The 22,122-nt window shown below is 41.6% G+C and overlaps 1 protein-coding gene across 1 annotated transcript in view; it reads left to right on the top strand.

Annotated features, from left to right (window-relative positions):
* Positions 1-22,122, top strand: part of LOC145399130 (uncharacterized) — a 71,000-nt gene that overhangs the window by 42,702 nt on the left and 6,176 nt on the right. Inside the window, exons 9-10 of the mRNA XM_080271869.1 lie at positions 8,117-8,265; positions 20,061-20,173. Of these exons, the coding sequence (XP_080127995.1) occupies positions 8,117-8,265; positions 20,061-20,173 (262 nt within the window). The remainder of the gene's footprint in view (positions 1-8,116; positions 8,266-20,060; positions 20,174-22,122) is intronic.

The following is a 22,122-nucleotide window of genomic DNA, read 5'->3' on the forward strand; positions in this document are numbered from 1 at the left end:
ATGCAAGATCGTGCAAGCAGAGTGAGAGAAGAGTTCTGGACAAATGTAGAAGTGTGCATGGAAAAGTTTGGAAGGAATGAGAGTGTTTTTGATCGGTGATATGAATGGTAAAGTAGGGAATGTGAAGGTGGATGGAATAGTTGGCGAGTGGGGTGTGCCTGCTGAGATAGATGAGAATGACAGCGCATTAGTGGACATTTGTGCTGGGAGGGAGTTGGTGATAGCCAATACCCTCTTCAGGCACAAAATGATCCACAGGTATACATGGTGAGTGATGAGGAGGGTGGGTGGTGAAGTGAATGAAAGGAAGGCAATGAATGATTATCTGTGTGTGGATGAAAGGATGTGAAAATGTGTAATGGATGCAAGAGCTTATAGAGGTTGGGGGAGTGGACTTTCTGACCACTACTTGGTGGTGGTCAGAATCAAGGTCCAATTAGGATGGAGAAATAGAAGAAGGGAAGGACAGGAAGAAGGAGTATTTGTAAGGAGAGTGGAAAGGTTACAAGAGGATCAGAAAATGGCAGAGTATAAGAGAGAAGCGATTGGGCAAATATGAATTGGAGCAGATGGGGGACGTGGAAGGTGCGTGCAGAATATTTAGAGAAGAAATATGTGCAGCATGTGATGTGGTGTGTGGGATGAAGAGAAGACGGAGGGGTGTGCAAGGAACTGAGTGGTGGAATGAAGAGGCTGTGGCACAAAAGAAGAAAGCATACAATGAATGGCTGAGAAATAGGGGCGTGGAAGAAGTTGATAGGCGGAAGAGAGAGTTATTTGTAGAAAGAAAGAGAGAGGTGAAAAGATTAGTAGGAGAGAGTAAGAAGAGAGCGGATGAGGAATTTGGAAGGAACTTGAGTGTAAAGTGGAGGGACTGTAAGAAAATGTTCTGGAAAGAGGTGAAAAGAGTAAAACAGGGTGGAAGTGAAGTTAGCAGGGGAGTGAAAGATAAAAATGGTAGATTACTAGTGAAGGGAGAAAAAGTGAGCAGATGGAGAGAACACTTTAAGGAATTGTTGAACGTGGAGGATGGAAGTAATGCAAGTATAAGTGGCTGGGGAATGGCTGGGAGAAGGAGGGAGGTGAGAAGACAGGAAGAAATCAGTAGGATATAAGTTGTGGAAGCAATGAAGAAAGTTAAATTGGGGAAAGCCCCAGGAATAGATGGAGTGTGTGGTGAAATGCTGAAGTATGGGGGAGAGATAGTAGTAGAATGGATGTGGAGAATGTGCAGATTGGCCTGGGAGGAAGGTACTGTAGAGTCCTGGAGGATTGGAAATCAGGTATAATTATTCCCTTGTACAAAGGAAAAGGGGAAAAAGAAGTGTGTGGTAATCATAGGGGCATTTGTCTTCTTAGTATAATAGGAAAAGTGTATGGTAGGATACTTATTGACAGAGTTAGAGAAAAAACAGAGAAATTAGTTGGAGAAGAACAGGGAGGCTTTAGAAAGGGAAGAGATTGTGTAGATCAGATATTCATTCTTAGATCTTTAGTGGAAAAGTTTATAGAGAAGGGAAAGAAGTTGTATGTGGCTTTCCAGAGAAAGCATATGACAGGGTGGATAGACAAGGATTGTAGAAAGTATTAAGAATAAATGGAGTAGATGGGAAGTTGTTGAATGCTGTGAAGAGTATGTATGATGGTGCAAAGGCTGCAGTGCATGTGGATGGTGAACTGAGTGAATTTTTCTCTTTGGAGGTTGGGTTGAAACAGGGATGTGTCTTATCTCCATGGTTGTTCAATCTGTACATGGATGGGGTAATAAAAGAGGTACAAGGTAGGGTAATGGAGTGTTTGGAAACTCCCTAACTGTTGTTTGCAGATGATACTGTGTTGTTGAGTGAAGATAAAGGAGAGCTGCAAGGCTTGGTAGATGAGTTTGGGAGAGTGTGTAAGAAACGGAATCTAAAGGTGAATGTAGGGAAGAATAAAGTGGTGGTCTTTGAGAGAGGTGAAGTCAGTGAATGTACAGCGAGGTTGGATGGTGAGGAATTGGAAAATGTGAGTACGTTTAAGTACTTGGGTAGTGTGATGAGTAAGGATGGAGGTTTGGAGGGTGAAGTTCTTGAAAGGGTACAGCAGGGAAGAAAGGTTGCTGGTTCCTTGAAAGCAGTGATAAGAAGCAGGGAAGTGAGCATGGAAGTGAAAAAGTTACTACATGACAGTATTGTGATACCAACTCTAACGTATGGAAGTGAAGCTTGGACGTTGCTGGAAGGACACAAGTCAAGAGTGAGAGTAGTGGAAATGAGTTATTTAAGAGGAACCTGTGGAGTCACATGGAGAGACAGGCTGACAAATGAGGATATAAAGGAGCTTTGTGGTGTGGATGTGGATGTGATAGGAAGCGTTATGAGGAACACACTGAGGTGGTTTGACCATGTGGAGAGGATGGAGGGTGAAAGACTGACGAAGAGAGTGTATGTGAGTGAGGTGGAGGGGGGAAGAGGGAGGGGGAGGCTGAGGATGAGATGGAGGGATGGGGTGGAGAGGTATATGAGAGAGGGGGGTGTGAGTTGGGAGCAGAGCAGTGAAATGGCGGGGGACAGGGTGACATGGAGTCAATTTGTTTGTGGCCACCCTGAACGGGATTGAGGCGTCTGGCAGTAGATAGATAGATAGATTCTTCTGTCTTTCTTTCCTTCATTCTTTCCTCATCTTTCTGCCTGTGGGTGATTTTACATTGCCTCTTCTGTCTTTCATTCCTTCATTCTTTCCTCTTCCTTCTGCCCATGGGTGACTCTACACTGAGTGACAAGCCAAATGGTTTCCTGTACACCAGGAAACCATTTACTACGCTGGATGGTAACCATATAACCAAATTTTGGCGCCTGGTGGTTTGGTGGTTAATTATTGTTCTTCAATCAGATTGAGCCGGTGAAGGTTTATATCCAAGGGATGGTTGGGGTTTATTGCTTACATAGTACCACTCAGGGATGAGTGAGGCTGGTCACTATCATCTTAAATGTCAGGACCAACTGCCTAGCCCCGGGCTCCTACGCTCCTCGTGGGACAATGTAGGATTGGTTGATGGATGGATGGATGGATTCTACATTCCAAAATATTTTACTTTCTGTAAAGCCTTTGAACCAAAGCATTTTGGATTTGATAGTATGTGCTGTACTTTCCATTAACCATCCACCTTACTCAACCTGTGTTCTTCCATTTGCAGTTCTAATTAATTTCAGGTGGTGTGCCCTGCACAGACTCAGCAGTCCTGAAACTATCCATATTCCAGTCAGGTTTCTCATTGTGCAAGTAGCTGTAGGGTTCTTGCCATGCTTTCATTAAATCTTCATTTGCAACAAAGAACATAAGTCCTGACTGGTTGTTCACTGACCATATCATGATATTTCCGTACCATTTGCTTTGACATTTTGAATGCCTCAGCTCTCCCTTCAGGACTATTTAAATTGTCAACTATTTTTTACTGTGTCTTAGTCTTTGCCATGTATACTTTGGTCCTAGCTGTGTGAATGACTTCCAGATGCAGCTCCATATCTCCACCCTATTTTCATTCATCAAGCTTCATCATCTTTTCACAAATTCATGCATCCACTTTATCATTCCACCAGTAAGTCACTTTATGTCTTGAGATGTCTTCATTCAGTCATAGACTACATCTGTGGCCTTCAGTAAACTTTTTGAGAGCCCACTGTGGTGTCTCTGTTAACCATGTGGAGAGAGGCAAATGTGATGTCCATGCAGGGTCCAAACCTCCATACTCACATACACTTCCCTGCGACTTGCTGTCGCGAGGTGCTATCTGGCACAAGTGAACATCGTTTTGCTGTATAGGACACGCCCTGTAGGGGTAACTGCTTGTCTACGTTTGGTGGGTCTGCACGGCTAGACAGACTGGGGTTGCTTAGTAGCAGTAACAACCATGTGCACTACTTTCATCAATTTGTTTCTGCAGATCAACTTGGATTTTATTTATTTTTTTAATAGATTTTGCAGTTGACTGAGACCTGAGACCTGCAGAAATAATTTTCATTACACTGAATTTCCTTGGTCTGAGGAATGAGTGCTGCAGCACACAACAACAGTCTGCAAATTCATCATTGTCATCATTCAGACCTTTCCCACCCAAGGGCAGGGTGAGGAGTAGCAGTGTCTGGGCAGACTTGGGCTGTCTGGATGTTGCAACTCCTCACCCTGCCCTTGGGTTAGAAAGAAGATCTGGATGATGATGATGAAATTGCAGACTGTTTTTGTGTGCTGTAGCACTCATTCCTCACCAGATGTAACTTTCACATCCTTGACTAACTTTCTGAGTCTGCTGTCCCTTTTCTTAAATGTAGCATTGCACACTACCTTGTCCAAGGCAGCCTCAAATTCAAGAATCATTTCTCGTTCAGTGTTTCTTGTACCATAACTAGAACCTTCCAAGACAGATATGTTAGTGATACTGCAGCATTGTCGGAAAGTTTTTATACTGTGGTACAATGAGTAGAATTATTAACCCTTTGATTGATAACTCAGTATGGCATTTTCTGCTGGGTAACTACAGATACTGTTAGAGTATTTGGCAGTGTAAATGGCTGTCAATCATAGATAAAAAAAAGTATCATTACTGTGTTAATACTAGTTTAGAAAAGTTCACATGTATTTTACAAAAAAAAAAAAAAAAATCTGACTTAATCATGTCATGCAGGTTGATAAGGGCAGTAGAAGCAAGAAGGTTGTGGCATTAAAGGGAGACATCAAGCATGAGCCTATAAGCAGTTCATCTCTGTGTAACAAGAAATCTCATGAAACCTCTACCGGTGATGGTAGGTAAAGTGTCTCTGTCCTGCAGTGCTTGATAATTTGAACATTTATGGAAGTCAGATTATTGTTAAAGTTGAATAAATTATGTAAGCTTAATATATATATTATTCATTATTTCTGGATGTTTGTTTAATGAATTCTTAATTGGGGTATTATATCTAGATTACTTTATACTTTATATGAAAAAGTTGGACTATAATGAGGAGATATGTGGTTAAGCTTCCAGTACATGTCTCTCCAGTTGCAGTACATGCCATTTGGCACCATGTATACACCATAATGGAATATTATCAGTTTAGGGCTGATAATAACTACCACAGACAAATTTTTAATTTTGCTTTTGAAGACTCCAACACGCTTGCATGCATCGGCCATGGTCACCTAATGGTGGCTGTCCATGCTGTTCGATCTCTGGCAGCATCCCTGTTTAGTCGCTTATCCCTGAGGTCTTACTCATTGACCTCATCCCAGGTCTTTTTCAGTCAGCCTCTTGCCACTGTACCCCTAACATTGACACTTCTCACTGTCAGATTTCAGTTATCGTCCTCCATCCTCTCCACATGCCCAAACCATCTCAATGTACCCCTCCTCATCACAACACTAATACACTCCAGTCCCATCCTACCTCTCAACTCTTCCATTGTAAACCTAACTCCCATAGGCCTCACACTCAGGGATGCACTGCACATCCAACTAATCATTGCCATTTTTGTACCAAATTTTTTCATACCTAAACAAATATTTTATTTTATGCGATTGGGTGTGCAAAGTTATTGACTTTAGTCACTATTATTAGGAATAAAATTGCCATTTCTCCTCATGAATGCTGAGCAGTAAGAAGTGATTAACATGATGAAATGGTATAATAAGAATGCAAGCCCATTCCAATATATTATTCAGCCATTCAGCTACATGCAATAGCCTGCAGTGTATGAAAATCTCTGCCTTGAATGAACTAGAGTATAGTAAAAGAGGGACAGCTTGCTAGGATGTTGGGGTTGAAAAAGCAGTAAAGGAAACAAGGAAGACGTGGTTTGGGTGGGTGGAAGAAGGAGTTGTTGTGAAAGAGACTATATTTTGAGAGTAAGGTATACAGTATATGAAGGAATAGTAAAGAGAAGAAAAATCAGTGCTAACTACTGCATACTGGAAATAGGTAAGTTTGGAACTGACACAAAAATGTAGGAACAATTGTGGAAAAAAAATTCAGTCTTATGGAATGAGCATTGGAGTGTGCTAACAAATTGAGGAGTAATAAGGTTCAGATGAAAAGAATATTTTTAAATACTGATGAGTGGGAATGACAGAGCAGCTATTGGGATACTGTGCATAGAATTAAAGCAAAAATAAAAATGAACAGATTTATCAGAGTTGGTAGGCTATGTAAGGATAGCACTGACATACCCAATAGCCTACAAAAAACGTTATAGGCTATTGGTTCTGCCAGTGCCATTCTCACATGGCTTACCAACTGTCTGATAAATCTGTTCATTTTTAGTGTTACCTCGTGAAGTCATCCTTTTTAGCATGTGTAAAGATTGTGAGGTATCCACACCAAATATATGTAAAACATGCATGAATTCCTTCATATTCAGCTTGTCGCATACAGGTTTGATTAATGAAAGTGAGAACTAATGTATTTTGGCATTTATGGGTCTAGTAAAAGCAAATAACATGGTGAAGTGGGAGGCATTATGAAATGTTTTACAGATAGTATATATGATGTGAATGGAGAACTGTTGAATGTTGAAGAGAGCTTTTATGGTGGTAGTGAAAACATGTTTAAAAGTAGTATCAGTGTTGGGGTAAACCAAAGATGTGCATACATGTCCCTGAGGTTGTTCAAATTTTATGTACAGTATGTAGTACAATTTGGTGGTACGTGGGGTCATTCATCATCCACTCACTCAATGTAGTGCTGCTCTCGGGTGTCTGCCCTTTCCTCTCTTCCTTCCATCTTTATCTGTTTTTCATTCCTTCATTCTTTCCTCTTCCTTCTACCTATGGGTGACTTTACACTCCCACTTCTGTCTTTCTTTCTTTCATTCTTTCCTCTTCTATCTGCCTATGGGTGACTACATTGATTGACAAACCAAATGGTTTCCTGTACACCAGGAAACTATTTACAATGCTGAGTGGTAACCATATAACCAAATTATGGTGCCTGGTGGTTTAGTGGGTAATTAAGGCACTCCACTTGGATTGAGCCTGTGTAGGTTTATATCCAAGGGATGGTTGGTGTTTTTTGCTCACATAATGCCACTCAGGGATGAGTGAGGCTAGTCGCTTTCATCTTAAATGTCAGGACCAACTTGCCTAGCCCCAGGCTCCTATGTTTCTCTTGGGGCAACATAGGATTAGATGATGGATGGATGAATGTGGTACAGTTTTTTTTTTTTTATCAACCCTGGTCAGTTTGGCCAAGCAGACCCATCAACCATAGGCAAGCAATTGCCCCGATAGGGTCTTCATGTCCAGTGAATTGATGTTTCTTTGTGGTAGACAGCACCTTCCCCCAGCAAGTTGTGGGGAAAAGTATGGAGGTTTGGTTCTCTGGTGGACACTGCATTGTCTTCACTCTATCCAGTTAACAGGGGCACCATAGTTGGCTCCATATCACTTTTTTTTTTTTTTTTTTGTTTTTTTTTTTTTTTTTTTAATGCAAGAAAGAAGGAACCAAAGGCCAGAGGCCCACAAACTCTTCCTCCCATAAAAAAAAAAAAAAAAAATACAAAAGAGAGCCAAATCCAGTATTTTAGTATTTAGTTACATAGTCACAAGTCAGCATGGTAAATGGTGTCCTTGGTTACAGGAAACTGTTAGGATTGCCATTCACTGTAGAGCCACTGGGAATGAGAGGAAGAGTTATAAAAATGACTGGTAGGATGAGAGAAATAGGAAGAGAGGAGGGCAGACTCAGTAAAAGAATGGTAAAGGTGAAGGATGAAGTAGGCAGCACTGCCTCAGTTGAGTGTTTTCTAACAGTTAGAGAACAAAAAATATGTTGATTAACCAATTGGTTGCCACGGTGTGCTTAAATTATTTTATTCTGGCTCTTGCCATATGATTTTATTCATCCAAGGAAAGCTTAAAGCAGTTGACTCCTGCTCTATGGTGATGTCTTTAATTTTATTGTTGTTCCATCAGGTAATTTTATTTAACTTAGGAAAAACCTCCTCACAGTGAAGTAGCTAGAAACAGTCAGCTTGAACCCCATAACTTTGAGTGGTCCCCTCAAAGCTGAATAAAAAATGTTGGTCAGTAACATGAATGAAATATTAGTGATATCCTTGGACTAGCAGGGTTAAATAGTTAAAACTGGGGTTTATTTCACTGGCAGAACATCAGAAGCCTAGCGAGGAAGAATGTGGAAGTAGCCAGACTTCATCGGACACCCAGCTGAGAGTCATTGATGGACAAGAGTTGGTTGAGAATACAGCTGACGCAGTGGTAGAGCGGCTGCGTGAATTCATAGACTTTGAGAAAAAAGTATGTTGAACAGCGGGAAAGCTTGTTATTAAATGTATCTCCTGTGTGCATTTTATCATATCTGCATATCCTGTATTAACACATGCAGTCTGCCCATTAGTAACGTTTTCACAGCTGTCTTCACTTCTGTCATTAATGCAGTATTTTTGCTCATCATTGTCCTGTTCCAGTATTGTAGCTGGCTCAGTATTAGTGTGGTACCATGTCTTTTCTTGGTACATGTATATGGAATAAGGTCCTTACCCTTGTCTGAGCTAGGAGAGGAATAATTAAAAAAAAAAGCTATCACAGTGTCCTTGTTTTTTGTTGTATGATTCTTTTACAGAAATATAGCCACTTCATGTGTGGGTTGATATGAACATGTTCACAAATTTTCATTATAATCCTCCAGTTAATTAGTTAGATTTCTTTTGATCGAGTAGACACGTGAACAAACAGGGGTAAAAGCATATTGTATCATCCATTCATTTTCAGTGGCAGAGGTAATACAGGTAACTCGCACGGAACACGATCTCACGGAACGCGCTCGCAATTATACACGGTAAGGGCTGGGATACATATAAGACAACGTAAGATTAAAGAACCATTATGAAAACTACAAATTAACGCAGGAGAGGCCTTTGAAAGATCAAATCCTCGAACGTCACCATGTGCTCGGTTTGTTTTGATTACGTGACGATCTAGGCGGGAAATTATTCAGTGAGTGAGACATTCCCGAGTACAGTAGCACAGTATTTGTAAGTTAAATATTTACAGTACTGTACTGTTCTGGTAAGTTTATGTGCAACTTAAAGTACTATTAAATAACGTTAAAGCAAGAAATAAAGTCTTATAACCAGTTTACCTGATAGGCGTCAGAATATTGCCTTTTTTATTTGTTCGTTTTTTCCACAGTGCTGTTCAGTATTTGTAAGTTAAATATTTACTGTTCTCGTATGTACTGTACTTGTAAGCACTTAAATAAAGTTAAATAATTAAATAAAGCCTTGTAACCAGATAACCCGAATTATATGATTACCCATGATCGGCGTCGGAATATTGCCTTTTTTGTTTGTTCGTTAAACTCTTACTGTACTGCTTTTCTACAGTACTGTATTTTTAAGTTAAATATTTACTGTTCTGGTATGTACTTGTAAGCAATTAAAGCATTAAATAAAGCCTTGTAACCAGTTAACCTGATTTATATGATTACCCATGATCGGCGTCGGAATATTGCCTTTTGTTTGTTTGTTCGTTAAAGACTTATAATAAGAGAAAAATACATTTTTGTCTTGGTATCTTTACCTATTTGCTCAGGTTTGCTGTAATGGTTTGCAACTTGTAGAAAACTGTGAAAACTTTCGGGAAGTGAACGAAAATCTGGGACATGACCTTGACTTCACCGTCTCATGTATCATCTGTCACTCAAAATGTAACTGTCAGTTCACCACCGGCTATCGTGATGAGTGGATGTACGATTTTTTCGCTCGTGGCCATGCCTAACCACACACAGTTACACCCATTATCTCGACCCAGACAGAAAATACAACCTTTTTCCTCCCTTGCAAAACACAAACAACCACCCTGTTTACGAGACAGCAATATATATTGCGAAAATAACAAGGTAAAATGATAAAGATGAACGTAAAATGATTGAGAAAGATGAACATGTTATGACGGAAGAAATACGTTTTCCCTGTCTGTAAACGTATTTATTTCTGCTTTGTATCTGTATTCGTAATAATTAGACTTATTGTTAGTTCTGAAACTGCATTACGATTCTATTTTTAGCCATTCTCGTGGTGTGGGAGCTGGAAGTTGTGACACAACTTCCTTATTGCTAATCGGACTGACCCTCCACTTTATTCTCCCGTGGCGGAGTCTAGCCTTGGAGGACGTGCAGTTTTCTCATTTAGGACTGAAAATTCAACTCTTTCGCTCCCTTTTTCAAGCATGGGCACAACGATAACGTAAAAAATAACTTTAAACTACCATAAACATATATCAAAAAGGTGAAAATGTATTCATAACATTTTTTTTTTTTCCAGCCATTCCTAACAGATTATGTACTGAAATCATTCGATATCACAGTACTGCATTTCTAAGTTAAATATGTACTGTTCTGGTATGTACTTGTAAGTTAAAGCACTGGTACCAGTTAACCTAATTTATTACCTATGATCGGCGTCGGAATGTTTCCTTGTGTTTACGTACAGTATTTGTGTGTGGAAGTTTTGCTCAGGAGTACTGTATTTGTGAGTTATAACATTAAATAAACCTTCTAACCACTTAAAGTGCTTTCTAGTGACAGATAACAGCAAAACAACACATTTGGGGGGTCTAGGGAGCAAAATACGGAGTAGTTTAAATATACGCGATTTCGCACCTAACACGGCACGGTAGGAACGAAACCCTCGTGTTCCGTGCGAGTTACCTGTAATAAAAACTTTGTACCCTTATAGCACCATTTTCAAAAAAAATTTTTATCCAGGCCAGCTTAAGCAAATCATATATATTCTCTGACAGTCCCATTTTCCCACTGTTCTCTTAATTTTTAAGGTTCATGCTGTATCACTCACATCCATATATGAATGTGAACAACCATCTTCATACAGTGCCCTTACTCATATTTGTTTCATATCAAATCCATCATAGTTCCACTCACTTCTCTTCCTTGAACCATTTTACTCTCCACTTAAGTTACACATCTGTTCTCCTTTGTCATTGCTATTAAGTATGTAAGTTCTTCCACTGTTTCAGATCTCTCAGTAGTTATTACATCACATCATGAGTCACATTCTTTCTCAGCAACCATCACTTCAGTCATATACTATACACCTTCCAGACTATACTCCCCTTTGACCCTCACAGAACTCTGACCCATTCTTCAAAGATGCTAATCACCACCAGCATTAGCTAGCAGTATGGCATCATCTGCATACATGAAATTGGAGATAATCCACCCTTCATTATTCATCACCAACCCCACACCCCTTTCCACAACCCAGGTTTTGACCTGACTTGTAACTCCATCTATAATAATTTCTACAGAAAACTCAGCCATCTGTAGCAGAATCAGAAGCCATAAGCACCCTAAGCAGCAGTATTTATGAACTAATTAAAACATACAAGCAAGACAACTGGCAAAATTTTGTGGATACTTAGATCACAGAATAAAGAATAGCAATTTTTAGAAGACAGCAATAAAATTCCACACATTGAAAAACTTAACCCATCCAACCCTAATGCCTTGCTGAACAATGTTGGAATCATCCTAACATAAAGGAACCAGCTGACAGCTATGATAAAGTATTATGAGTTGGTAAGGCACAAAAATATCACTCCACTGAATAGAGCATTCACAAAAATTCAGGAAAATGAAAGGAAATAAAAAAAAAGCCCTTCCTGTTCACCTTACAGCAAGTCCAGCAAAAAAAAAAAAAAAGTTAAGTCCAAAGCAGCAGGACCAGACCAGAACACAGGCACTCACTTTAAGCACCTCGGCCCCATAGCAATAAATATCCTCACTGAAATTTTAACTTATGGACTCGTACCAAATTACCAATGCAGTCATCATTCCTATACTAAAGCCTGGCAAACCACCCAATATTCATCATCGTAAAGGCCAATATCTGTGCTTTCCACCCTAACCAGAAGTAAAAAAAACTGATCCTTAAGAACATACCTGCACATTCTTGTGTCTGATTCTCAAGGTGGATTCCAACCTAAACACTCAACCACTACACATCTTTCCAAAATTACCTCACCCATCTTAGATGGTTGCAATAAGAAATTATATACATTTTATCAGGAGCCACCCAGTCAGCAGTGACATAATGTTTTGATTACGTTATCAGCACAAATCCTGGTAAAAATAAATCTTCAGTGCAAACATGGATAACAATTCCAACTTCTCAAACAAGCTCAGGTACCCCCCACCCTGGAGGGGGAAAAAAAAAAAAAAAAAAAAAAAAAAGGAGGATAGGAGGGTTAAACACTATCGCTACCTTTACCTGTTTCATTTTTCATTTCCATCACAAACATTTGCACAGCCACGCAAGCCTTTCTACTTTCAGTGAGCCCTACTTCGACATAAGTCATATCCATAGCATTCATAGCAGCTTTTGTGCAGTTATTTTTGTAGGTAAAGGGATTGTTTGTTATCACCCCCTCCTTGTTGGTCATATGTGCAGTGAATTTGCAGGCAGTACGTGTAGTCTTTTTTCCTTCAACCTCAGAGATAGTTGGAAAGTAAAAGACATAAATCAATACGATGAGTTGTGTGTGAATCTTAACATGATCTTTGATTCTGTGCACTGTATTTGTGGCTGAATTCTTCCCCCCAAAATAAATAGTTATGTGTCAAGATACCAGCTTGTACTGTCACCTTACTCTCACTCATTTGCGTACTTGCTGAGTTGGTGGTAGCCATCCACCTACTGCAGTATATCATGTACCATAATACATAATATGTCATCATAACCATCATCCAGACCTCCTTTTCCACCCAAGGACAAGGTGAGGAGTGTCAACATCCAGAGTAGGAGTAGACTGTAGCACCAGTCGAGGAGGGCAGTACATCCGAGGTGAATGGAAAGGTGATGACAGGGAGAGTTGGAGCTTCTGTTTCATCAGCCCTCAGGACTAGTTCCTGACCATCCCCCTTTGCTGAACTTTTTCAGTGTCTCAGTAACACAGAGAGAGTAGGCCAGCATGCTCGCCAATACAAGTTTCTCTAACTATCTACACCAAACTACATGCACAGTACACACGTCACTTCCTTTTCCAAAATTCAAAAATAAAAATCATGGCTACTCAACACTCAGCCTCAGAGTCCCCAGGGGGGGGAACCATAAATGCCCCCACCTTTCGCCCCTCTCCCAGTGACGACTTGAGCTATATGGAACCACTGTCTGACTCTTTTCTTCTTCATTTCTGCAACATTCGTGGCTTTTCCTCTAACTTTCACTCTGTTGAGCACCACCTCTCCTTCTCTAAACCTCACCTTCTCTTTCTAACTGAGACTCAGCTGTCTGAGGCAACTGACAGCAAACCCTTTTCTGTATCCTCCTACTTTCTCTATACTCATTTCAAAGCCAAATGTGGCTGTTGTGTATATATACGCAACGACTTATCTTGCTCTTGTGTTCCTGAACCCAATTCTTCTGAATTCTCTACACTCTGGCTTCGGCTTTCCTGTCGTTCTCTGACTAAATATATCTGCACTGTTTACTTATCCCCTAATTCTACTATCAAAAATTCTTTGACTATCTTACTTCTATGATGGAACACATTCTATCCATTTCTTCTTTCTTTGAAATCTCCATTTTAGGAGATTTCAATGTTCACCACCACCTTTGGCTGTCTTCTCCTTTCACTGATCCACCTGGTGAACAAGCCTACATCTTTTCTATCTTTAATGACCTAGAGCAGCTTGTACAGCACCTTACCCATATCACTGATTGCCCTGGAGAAAGCTCCAACATATTTGACCTCTTCCTGACAACTAATCCTTCTACTTACACTGTTAATCTTTTCTCTCCGTTGGGCTTCTCCGATCACAACCTTATCACCTTAACCTGTCCTATCGCTCCGGTACAGCCTGTGGACCCTCCAAAGAAACATCGTCTGTGGCACTTTAGAGCTGTGGATTGGGAAGCCCTCAGGCAGTACTTCTTTGATTTTCCCTGGAATGATTATAGCTTCCATGGCTGGGAGCCATCTGGGTGTGCCTTGTGCATTACGGAGGTTGTTCTCTCTGGCATGGAAGCATACATTCCTTTCTCATATCCTTTGTCTCATGCAAGAAAGCCTTGGTTTAATCACGCTTGTTCTAATACTGTCCACAACAAGGAGAGGGCCTATAAAATGTACCGGAGTCAACCCACCTCTGAATCACATCATCTTTATGTTTCTGCCCAGAATCATGCTAAGTCTGTTCTTCGCTTTGCTAAAAATAATATCATCCGTACTAAATGCTCTCAGCTCTCCAACTCGAATTCTTCCCGCCCCTTCTGGCACCTTGCCAAAAACCTTTCTGATAACTTTACCTCATCATCCTTTCCTCCTCTTTTCTACTCTGATGGTTCTGTAGCTATTTCTTCTACTGATAAAGCAGATCTCTTCACTCAGACTTTCTCCTCCAATTCCACATTAGAGGATTCCAGTGCTGTTCATCCCTCACTTCCCCCCTCTGACTTCCTCATGCTCCTCCAATTCCACATTAGAGGATTCCAGTGCTGTTCATCCATCACTTTCCCCCTCTGACTTCCTCATGGCTGACATTAAAATTTCTTCAGCTGATGTATTTTCTGCCATCATATGCCTCAATACTAACAAGGCATATGGGCCTGATGAAGTCCCTCCTGTTGTTCTCAAGAGCTGTGCTTCTGTGCTTACACCCTGCCTAGGCAAACTCTTTTGCCTTTGTCTATCAACTTGTACCTTTCCTTCTTGCTGGAAGTTTGCTCTCATTCAACCGGTCCTAAAGAAGGGTGACCATCCCCAACCCTCTAACTATCGTCCAATTGCTTTAACATCCTGTATCTCAAATGTTTTCAAGTCACTTCTTAATAGAAAAATTTTAAAGCATCTTTTCTATCACAACCTTCTTTCTGATCATCAGTATGGATTCCATGAGGGACGCTTCACTGGCGATCTTCTCACCTACCTTTCAGACTCCTGGTCATCCTCCTTTTGGGACTTTGGCAAAAGGTTTGCCATTGCACTTGACATCTCAAAGGCTTTCGATCAAGTCTGGCATAAATCTTAAGTTTCCAAACTGCTCTCTTTCGGTTTCTGTCTGTGCCTTCGCCTATAGCTTCCTTTCTGGTCGTTCTATAGCCGCTGTTGTAGACGGCCATCGTTCTTCTCCTAGATCTATCAACAGTGGTGTTCCTCAGGGCTCTGTCCTGTCACAAACTTTCTTCCATTTATTCATCAGTGACCTAAGCTGTACATCTAACCCTATCCACTCGTATGCTGATGACTTCACCCTTCACCTTTCCATTTGGTTTCTGCAATGTCCATCTCAGCAGTTACTTCAGCAAACAAGGGATGGGGCTATGGCACACCTAATGTCTGACTTGGCTCGTATCTCAGACTAGGGTAAAAATAATCTGGTTGTTTTTAACCCCTTAACCGCGGGGCGTCACTTTCGTGACGCTTGGGAGCAAGGGATCATACCGCGGGGCGTCGCTTTTGTGATTCTGTGTTATTTTGAATTCACCCAGGCTTCCAAGTGGGGGCTTGTATCATCTATCAGTTCTGCCAGTGTCCAACACTAGTCAGCACTCCTAATCTCATCTGTACTCCCATCCATTGTTGACAATTTAGCCATTTCTCCCCGTTCTTGACTCCCCTCCCTACCCCCCCTCCATTACACTATCCTCTCGCCTGCCCGGCCGTGCTACACTAAGTAAATCTTCCCTGGAATTTTTCACTGATTTCATCCATTGAAATAAGCCCTATGCCCTATTCTTATACCAAATAATATATACAAGAAAGAAATAAGGTAAGTGAGAGTGCCATACACCTGGAATTGGCTAATTATCACCTGACAACACCTCATGTGCACTCGTTCGCTAATTTTCGCTGTTTTTTTCCCCTTGAAATATGCCATATAATCTATTTTCGTAATAAATATACATATAAGGAGGGAAGGGAGAAGCCTAAGTGATATTTACATTCACCTGGAACTACCTAATTTATAATGTATTGTCTAGATTTCCTGCCAATCATTTCAGTGAAATACATAGCTGTTTCAAGAGCTACGTTGGTAGTACTGAATAACCCCTAAGTAGGCCTCAATCCGGGCCAGCCCTCCTTTATCAGTTCTCTCTCATCTTCCGAAGAGGAGGTACGGCTCATCCTCTTGCTGACTTCAGGGCCTTTTTTCACCCCCATGCAAAGGGCCCTGTGACCTTTACCCCCTACTAAACCTCGTGTGGAAAGAGGTAAAGGCCTGACAATTGATAAAAGAGTGACTACGATCTTTCTATTGAGTAAAACAGTGCAAGTGGAATTGTAAATAATGTGTAAATAATGTGTAAACAGCAAGTGAAAGTAATGAATGTAAATACAGTATACGTGAACAATGGAAAATAGTTTTATAAGTTACTTCAAGTGACAGTGCATAACACAGTATAAATAAAATAGAAATGTAAATAACGTAAATAAAATAGAGAACGTAAATAGAAATGTAAATGAGTAGTATTATAAGAATACGAGTATATACCCTAGGAGTAATGAAAGTGAAAGTTTCACTATAGCATGTCTGAATACTATGAGTTATGAGAGTGAAGATGAAAGTGACATTCACTCTCAATGCCAGTATACAGGACGAGAAAGTGAATGCTACGTATTTTACTGAAAGAAATTGAATCCCTACAGTGACAATAAACTAATACTACTGAAGGAAACTTATGGATAAAGACTGTAGATGTATATAAGTGTTATATAGTAATAGAAATATAAAGTGTGAGGGGTTTTATGGATAATAAATGACAGAGTACCAAGAGCGAACTAGCACAAGTGCGGCGGTCAGACGCGCTCATAATTTTCATTGCTTTCACAGTGGGTTTTTTTTTTGGAGTATGGATCCCAAACTACTTGAAAATCATAGAGTAGTGTTTATAGTGTTAATATCTGGCTGTGGTAATCATATTACGGGTTGTTGGGAAGTGTAAAGTGGAGACTTCGTTACCCAACTTCAGAGGTCTCCACAAGTCCTACGGTAACTGACGAAGGCTCAACAAACATTCCAGGAGAAAGCTGAAGGTATGTGCCATAAGCATATATAATTTTAATATTCTAGGACTAATAACTGATTTTTGGCAAATATTTTTTGAGAGTCTGTCGGAGCCCGAATAACCCTGCGGCACACGCAAAACATCGGTAAACATGCCCACGGTGTAGGGGTTAATGCATCAGAGACTCAGTTCTTACACCTATCAACCCGACAAAATCTTCCACAGGTATACCCACTAATGTTTAATAATATTCAGCTTAATCCTGCATCATCCTTGAACATGCTTGGCGTTTCATTCACTCAGGACTTATCTTGGAAAGATCATATTACATCTTTTGTAAAATCTGCTTCCAAGAGATTAGGTGTGCTAAGCCAACTCTGTTCCTTCTTTACCCCTACACAATTGTTGACTCTGTACAGGGTTTTTTTTCCTCTCCTGTGTGGAGTACAACTCGCATGTGTGGGGAGGTTCCCCACATACAGCACTTCTCAATAGGGTGGAGTCAGTGGCTTTTTGTCTCATTCACTTTCCTCCTCTTACTGGCTACCTTCAACCTCTGTCTCTTCGCCGCACTGTTGCATCTTTATCTCTTTTCTGTTGCTACTTGAATGGTCACTGCTCCTCTGAACTGTCTGCTTGCATTCCTCCACCTCCATGATGGCCGCGTAGCACCCGTCTAACAGCAAACTCTCATCCCTTTTCTGTCCAACTCTCTAATGCAAGAGTTAACTATTACTCCCAGTCGTTCATTTATGCAACAGGCCAGCTCTGGAACTGTCTCCCTCTGTCTGTATTTCCCACTTCCTATGATCTCCAGTCTTTCAAATGCAGTGTGTCCAGGCATCTGGAAATGATCGGATCTTGAATTTGGCTCTCTCGTATTTTGTTTTTCTCTTGGAGGGAACTGTTATTGCGGGCTTGTGGCCTTTGGTTCCTTCTTCCTAGCATTTAAAAAAAAAAAAAAAGAAAAAAAAAGGAAAGCCCAAGTTTGCCCTGTGAGCCACGCTTCCTTTCACACATCATTCAATCCCCCAGAGTCCTGGCTCTGTCTGATATGCCAGAAAACTTTCACCACTTTCTGTAGCTTCACATAAACGAATCAGATAGCGTCAGTCCAGATGCTGTCACGTTAAAAAAAGGGTGCCAGATCCCTGATCATGCACTTCTTCTCACAACATTCATTCAGCCAGCACGGTCACTTGTCAGCCCCTCATTTCACCGACTTCCATACCTCTCTTCCTCACACTCTCATCCACCATATCCCTCCACTTTTAACTTGGCCTACCTTGCCTCCTCCGTCCTTCAGATTTGCTCAGATATGCCTTTTTCACCACTCTATTGTTATTCATTCTCTCCAAATGACCATACCATCTCAGTAAACTCTCTTTGATTCGGGTGTCCACAGACTTCCTCACTCCACATCTTTCACAAATCACATTATTTTGTATTCTCTCCACTCTCTGTACTCCACGTACATTCCTCAGCAGTCTCATCTCCACTGCTCTCCCGCTTGACTTTTCATTTTCATGCCATGCCTTAGTCTCACAGCCATATATTAAAGTTGGCACTAACACTTCTTCATGTAAGCCTTGTGCAGCTGCAACACTCAAGCCTCTGTTTCTAATCAGGGCTTTCATAGCACCAACTACTTTCCTTCTTTGTGCCTCTCTACTTTCCACTTCTTTTGCACATTTTCCTCTCTTCTATCACTGTACCAAGGTATATGAACCCTCACGAGGCCCAGTCTCTCTCCATTCGCTTTAACATCACACTGGGAGTCACAATCTTTCTCGATTACCATCACTTTACCCTTTTCTGCATTTACTCCTAGGGCATGACACTCACAGATATCAGCAAAACTCTGATCAAGTCTACCAAGTTCTTGTCCAGTATTTGGAAGTAGTACTGCATCATCGTCATACAACAAATTTGAAATATTCCATGAATCACCATTCATAACCAGTGCCATCCCTCACTTCATTACTTGTGTTTCTACTTCTCTTCACACCCCATCCATATATATATTGAACAACCATGGGGACATCACACAACCTTGTCGCATGCCCACATTGATCGTGAACCATCAACTTAGATGCCTATTTACACTTACACATGCTTCACTGCCATCGTGATAATTCTTGACAGCACCCAGCCTACCATCTACACTGTACATGCACAAAACTGTCCACAGTCCTTCTCAGTCTAGTTTGTCATGTGTTTTTTTCCAGATCCATGAATGCCATAAACACCTTTTAGTCCTTCTCACGTGCCTTCTCCACCATCTATCTTACTGCAAATATTTGATCCACACATCCTCTGCCACTCCCAAAGCCACCGTGTTCATTACTCACTAGGACTTCTGATATCTCTCTTACTTTCTGTATAATAATTCTTCTATATAACTTCCCTACCACGCTCAATAAATTTATGCCACGATAATTTGTGCATTCACTTCGCTTACCTTTATTTTTGTACAGGGGTACAATCATTGCCTTTTTCCACTCTACTGGCATAGTTGCACTCATCCATGGCTTCTTATATATCTTCAACAAGCACTTCATTCCACTCTCTCCACCGCACGTAATCATCTCAGTGTAAGCCTCATCAATCCCACCTGCTTTCCCATTTTTGAGCCACTTCACTGAGTTTTCACCTGTGCGAGTGTCACATTTCCTGGCACTGCATTCCTCTGCACACCCGCAAAACTAGTCATGTTTACAGTGGCTCTGCTCTCTCTATTCCCATTCATCAGGCTTTCAAAATATTCTTTCCATCTGATCCTTACTTCATCCCCGTGGGTTAATAATCTACCACTTACATCTGTCACACTTTCACATTTCTTTCCTCTGTCACTTCTATATTTCTGCATCTCCTTCCAGAATAACTTCCTATTTTTAGAGTAATTTGCATTCATTTTTCCTCCTAGATCATCATTTACCTCCTCCTTTTCCTCTTCCCCAGTCTCTTTACATGCTTCTTGCTCTCAGTATACATAATATATGTGTAAAATATGTATTAAATAAACTGTTATTAGTTGTGTACTTTAATTTTTTTTTTTTTCTACAGGAAAATAAACCCGAGATTACTGCAGCAGAGCAGCATACAGGGCAGCCAAACACACATGAAAATAAACCATCCGTATTTGATATTACCCAGAAGATCATATTTCTGCTACAGAGGTGAAGTTCTATTATTTTTCTCTGCAGCCTTAACCCATTTGCCATGATGATGTACCCTCTACATCCTTTCTAGGCAGTAGGAGTGTACAAGGACATACCCAGGATGTCAAAAGCCAATGCTTTACTATGGGGATAACAGAGGGCTTTCTAATATTTCCCAGTTCCTTCTCCTACTACTCAGATATAGTATTGGTGGAAAGCAAAGCTTGTTGCGAAGTGTTTCAGAGGTTAAGGTCGTGGCAGAGGGGCTAATGTACTGTAATTGAAGGCACCTGTAGGTTAGTGAGGGCCTGTTATGGTTGCCCTCTTAAACCATTGTATATGTCAATGACAGTTTAGATTTAGTTTACAGTACCTACTAGTTTATTTTTAGTACTAATTATTTCTCCACAATTGAAGACAGTCTTGTACTTGCCGTGTCACAGAATGGCAGAAGTACCTGGGGCATCCTATCTCATCTAATTCCTGTAAACCTCGTGCAGCTGCAGCACTCAAGTCTTTGTTTCTTATTAACCCCTTAAACGCGGATCGTCTCATTTGCGACGCTCGGCCCAAAGGACATAACGGCGGATCGTCGTGTTTGCGATTCTTGTAAATTTTGAATAACCGCGGGCAAGCAGGCTCCAGCTGGTATTGTCTATCAGTACCGCCACCCTTGAGCTACCTTTAGCACACTTGACCTTTGTACTGCTGACCTCGGTTGTTGCCAAGTTTCATTTTTTTTTACCTACCCATGCACCGATGCGCAGCCCTCCCTCGTCGTGCGATATGGCAGCGCGCGGACGGCTCATACGTGTCAATCTGCGCCTTCCTCTCGCAAGCACTTTATGCTATTTGGAAACGCTTGTTTCCCCAGTTGTCACACTAGCATTTTTTCGCGCGGTTTGTCCCTGTTTAGCGTCAGTCCATGCGAATCTTCCAAGGTGACACCATGTCGAATTCAAGCTCTTCCGAGTCTGTGCCTTCCAGCCCTCCGAAAAAGGGTTTTGTGACCACCCCGTACAAAACCATTACAAGGAACTGCTAAGGGACTGAGTGACTCGGCAATAGCTAGTGAATTACTGAAAGCGTCCATGGATTATGGAAGTGACGTCGGTGTTTGGTCAAGCCTGGCAGAGTCGGACACGCAATCGAGTGCTGAGTCTGAGGTGCCAGAAGTGACTGTTTCTGTGCCGAGCACCTCAACAGGCAAGGCTCCTGTGAAAAGGGGCCTAGAATATGGAAAGGGGGCCAAGAGGAAAAGGAGTGGTGACCCCGCTTCACAGCCATTGTCCCCTACGCCACATCACGCCACCGCCAGCCCGCCACGCACTCCCAGCCCCATTCTCTCGTCCTCCTCTTCAGCTGCCCTTTCTCCAGAGTCTTCGGAGTCGCCTTCACCACCTCGGAAGGGAAGTAAACAGTCGAGTTTACGTAGTAGAGGTTTCCGTAGGCCCAGTGTTCGTGGTAGTAGAGCTAGAACTTTGTCCCCTAGTGTAAGGCGAGCTTCTAAGGTTACTTGCACTAGGCAACTCGCCAGTCACGCCACCGCGAGTGACCTTGAACCCTCTGCTAATCTCCCCACCACCACCACCACTACACCAACACGACCTAGGACAGCCTCTGCCTCACACACTGTCTCACCGCCTGCCTCACCCACTCCCACACGACCTGCCTCACCCCCTGCCGCCCCCAGCACCTCCCAGCCTAGGCAGGGCACTCTTGATGCCTTCGTGTGGTCAGAGGGCTCAGATTTTGTGCCGGAAGATCTGCCCTTTGATGACAGTGGGTGTGGAATTCAGGCTGACTTCCCTGTCCAAGAGGATGGTGAATGCTTGGACTACCTGTTGGCCTTCCTTGACAACGAGGTAATGGAGCAGATTTGTACCGAGACGAACAGGTACGAGGGGCAATCTGCTGCAGTTCGTGAAGGAGAAGGTGAGCCTGCAACGCCATCCACGTCGCGGATG

This window comes from Coenobita brevimanus, chromosome 47 (genome assembly GCF_032717465.1).
Source record: "Coenobita brevimanus isolate Jiangsu-jjx chromosome 47, ASM3271746v2, whole genome shotgun sequence".
NCBI classification, from domain to species: domain Eukaryota; kingdom Metazoa; phylum Arthropoda; class Malacostraca; order Decapoda; family Coenobitidae; genus Coenobita; species Coenobita brevimanus.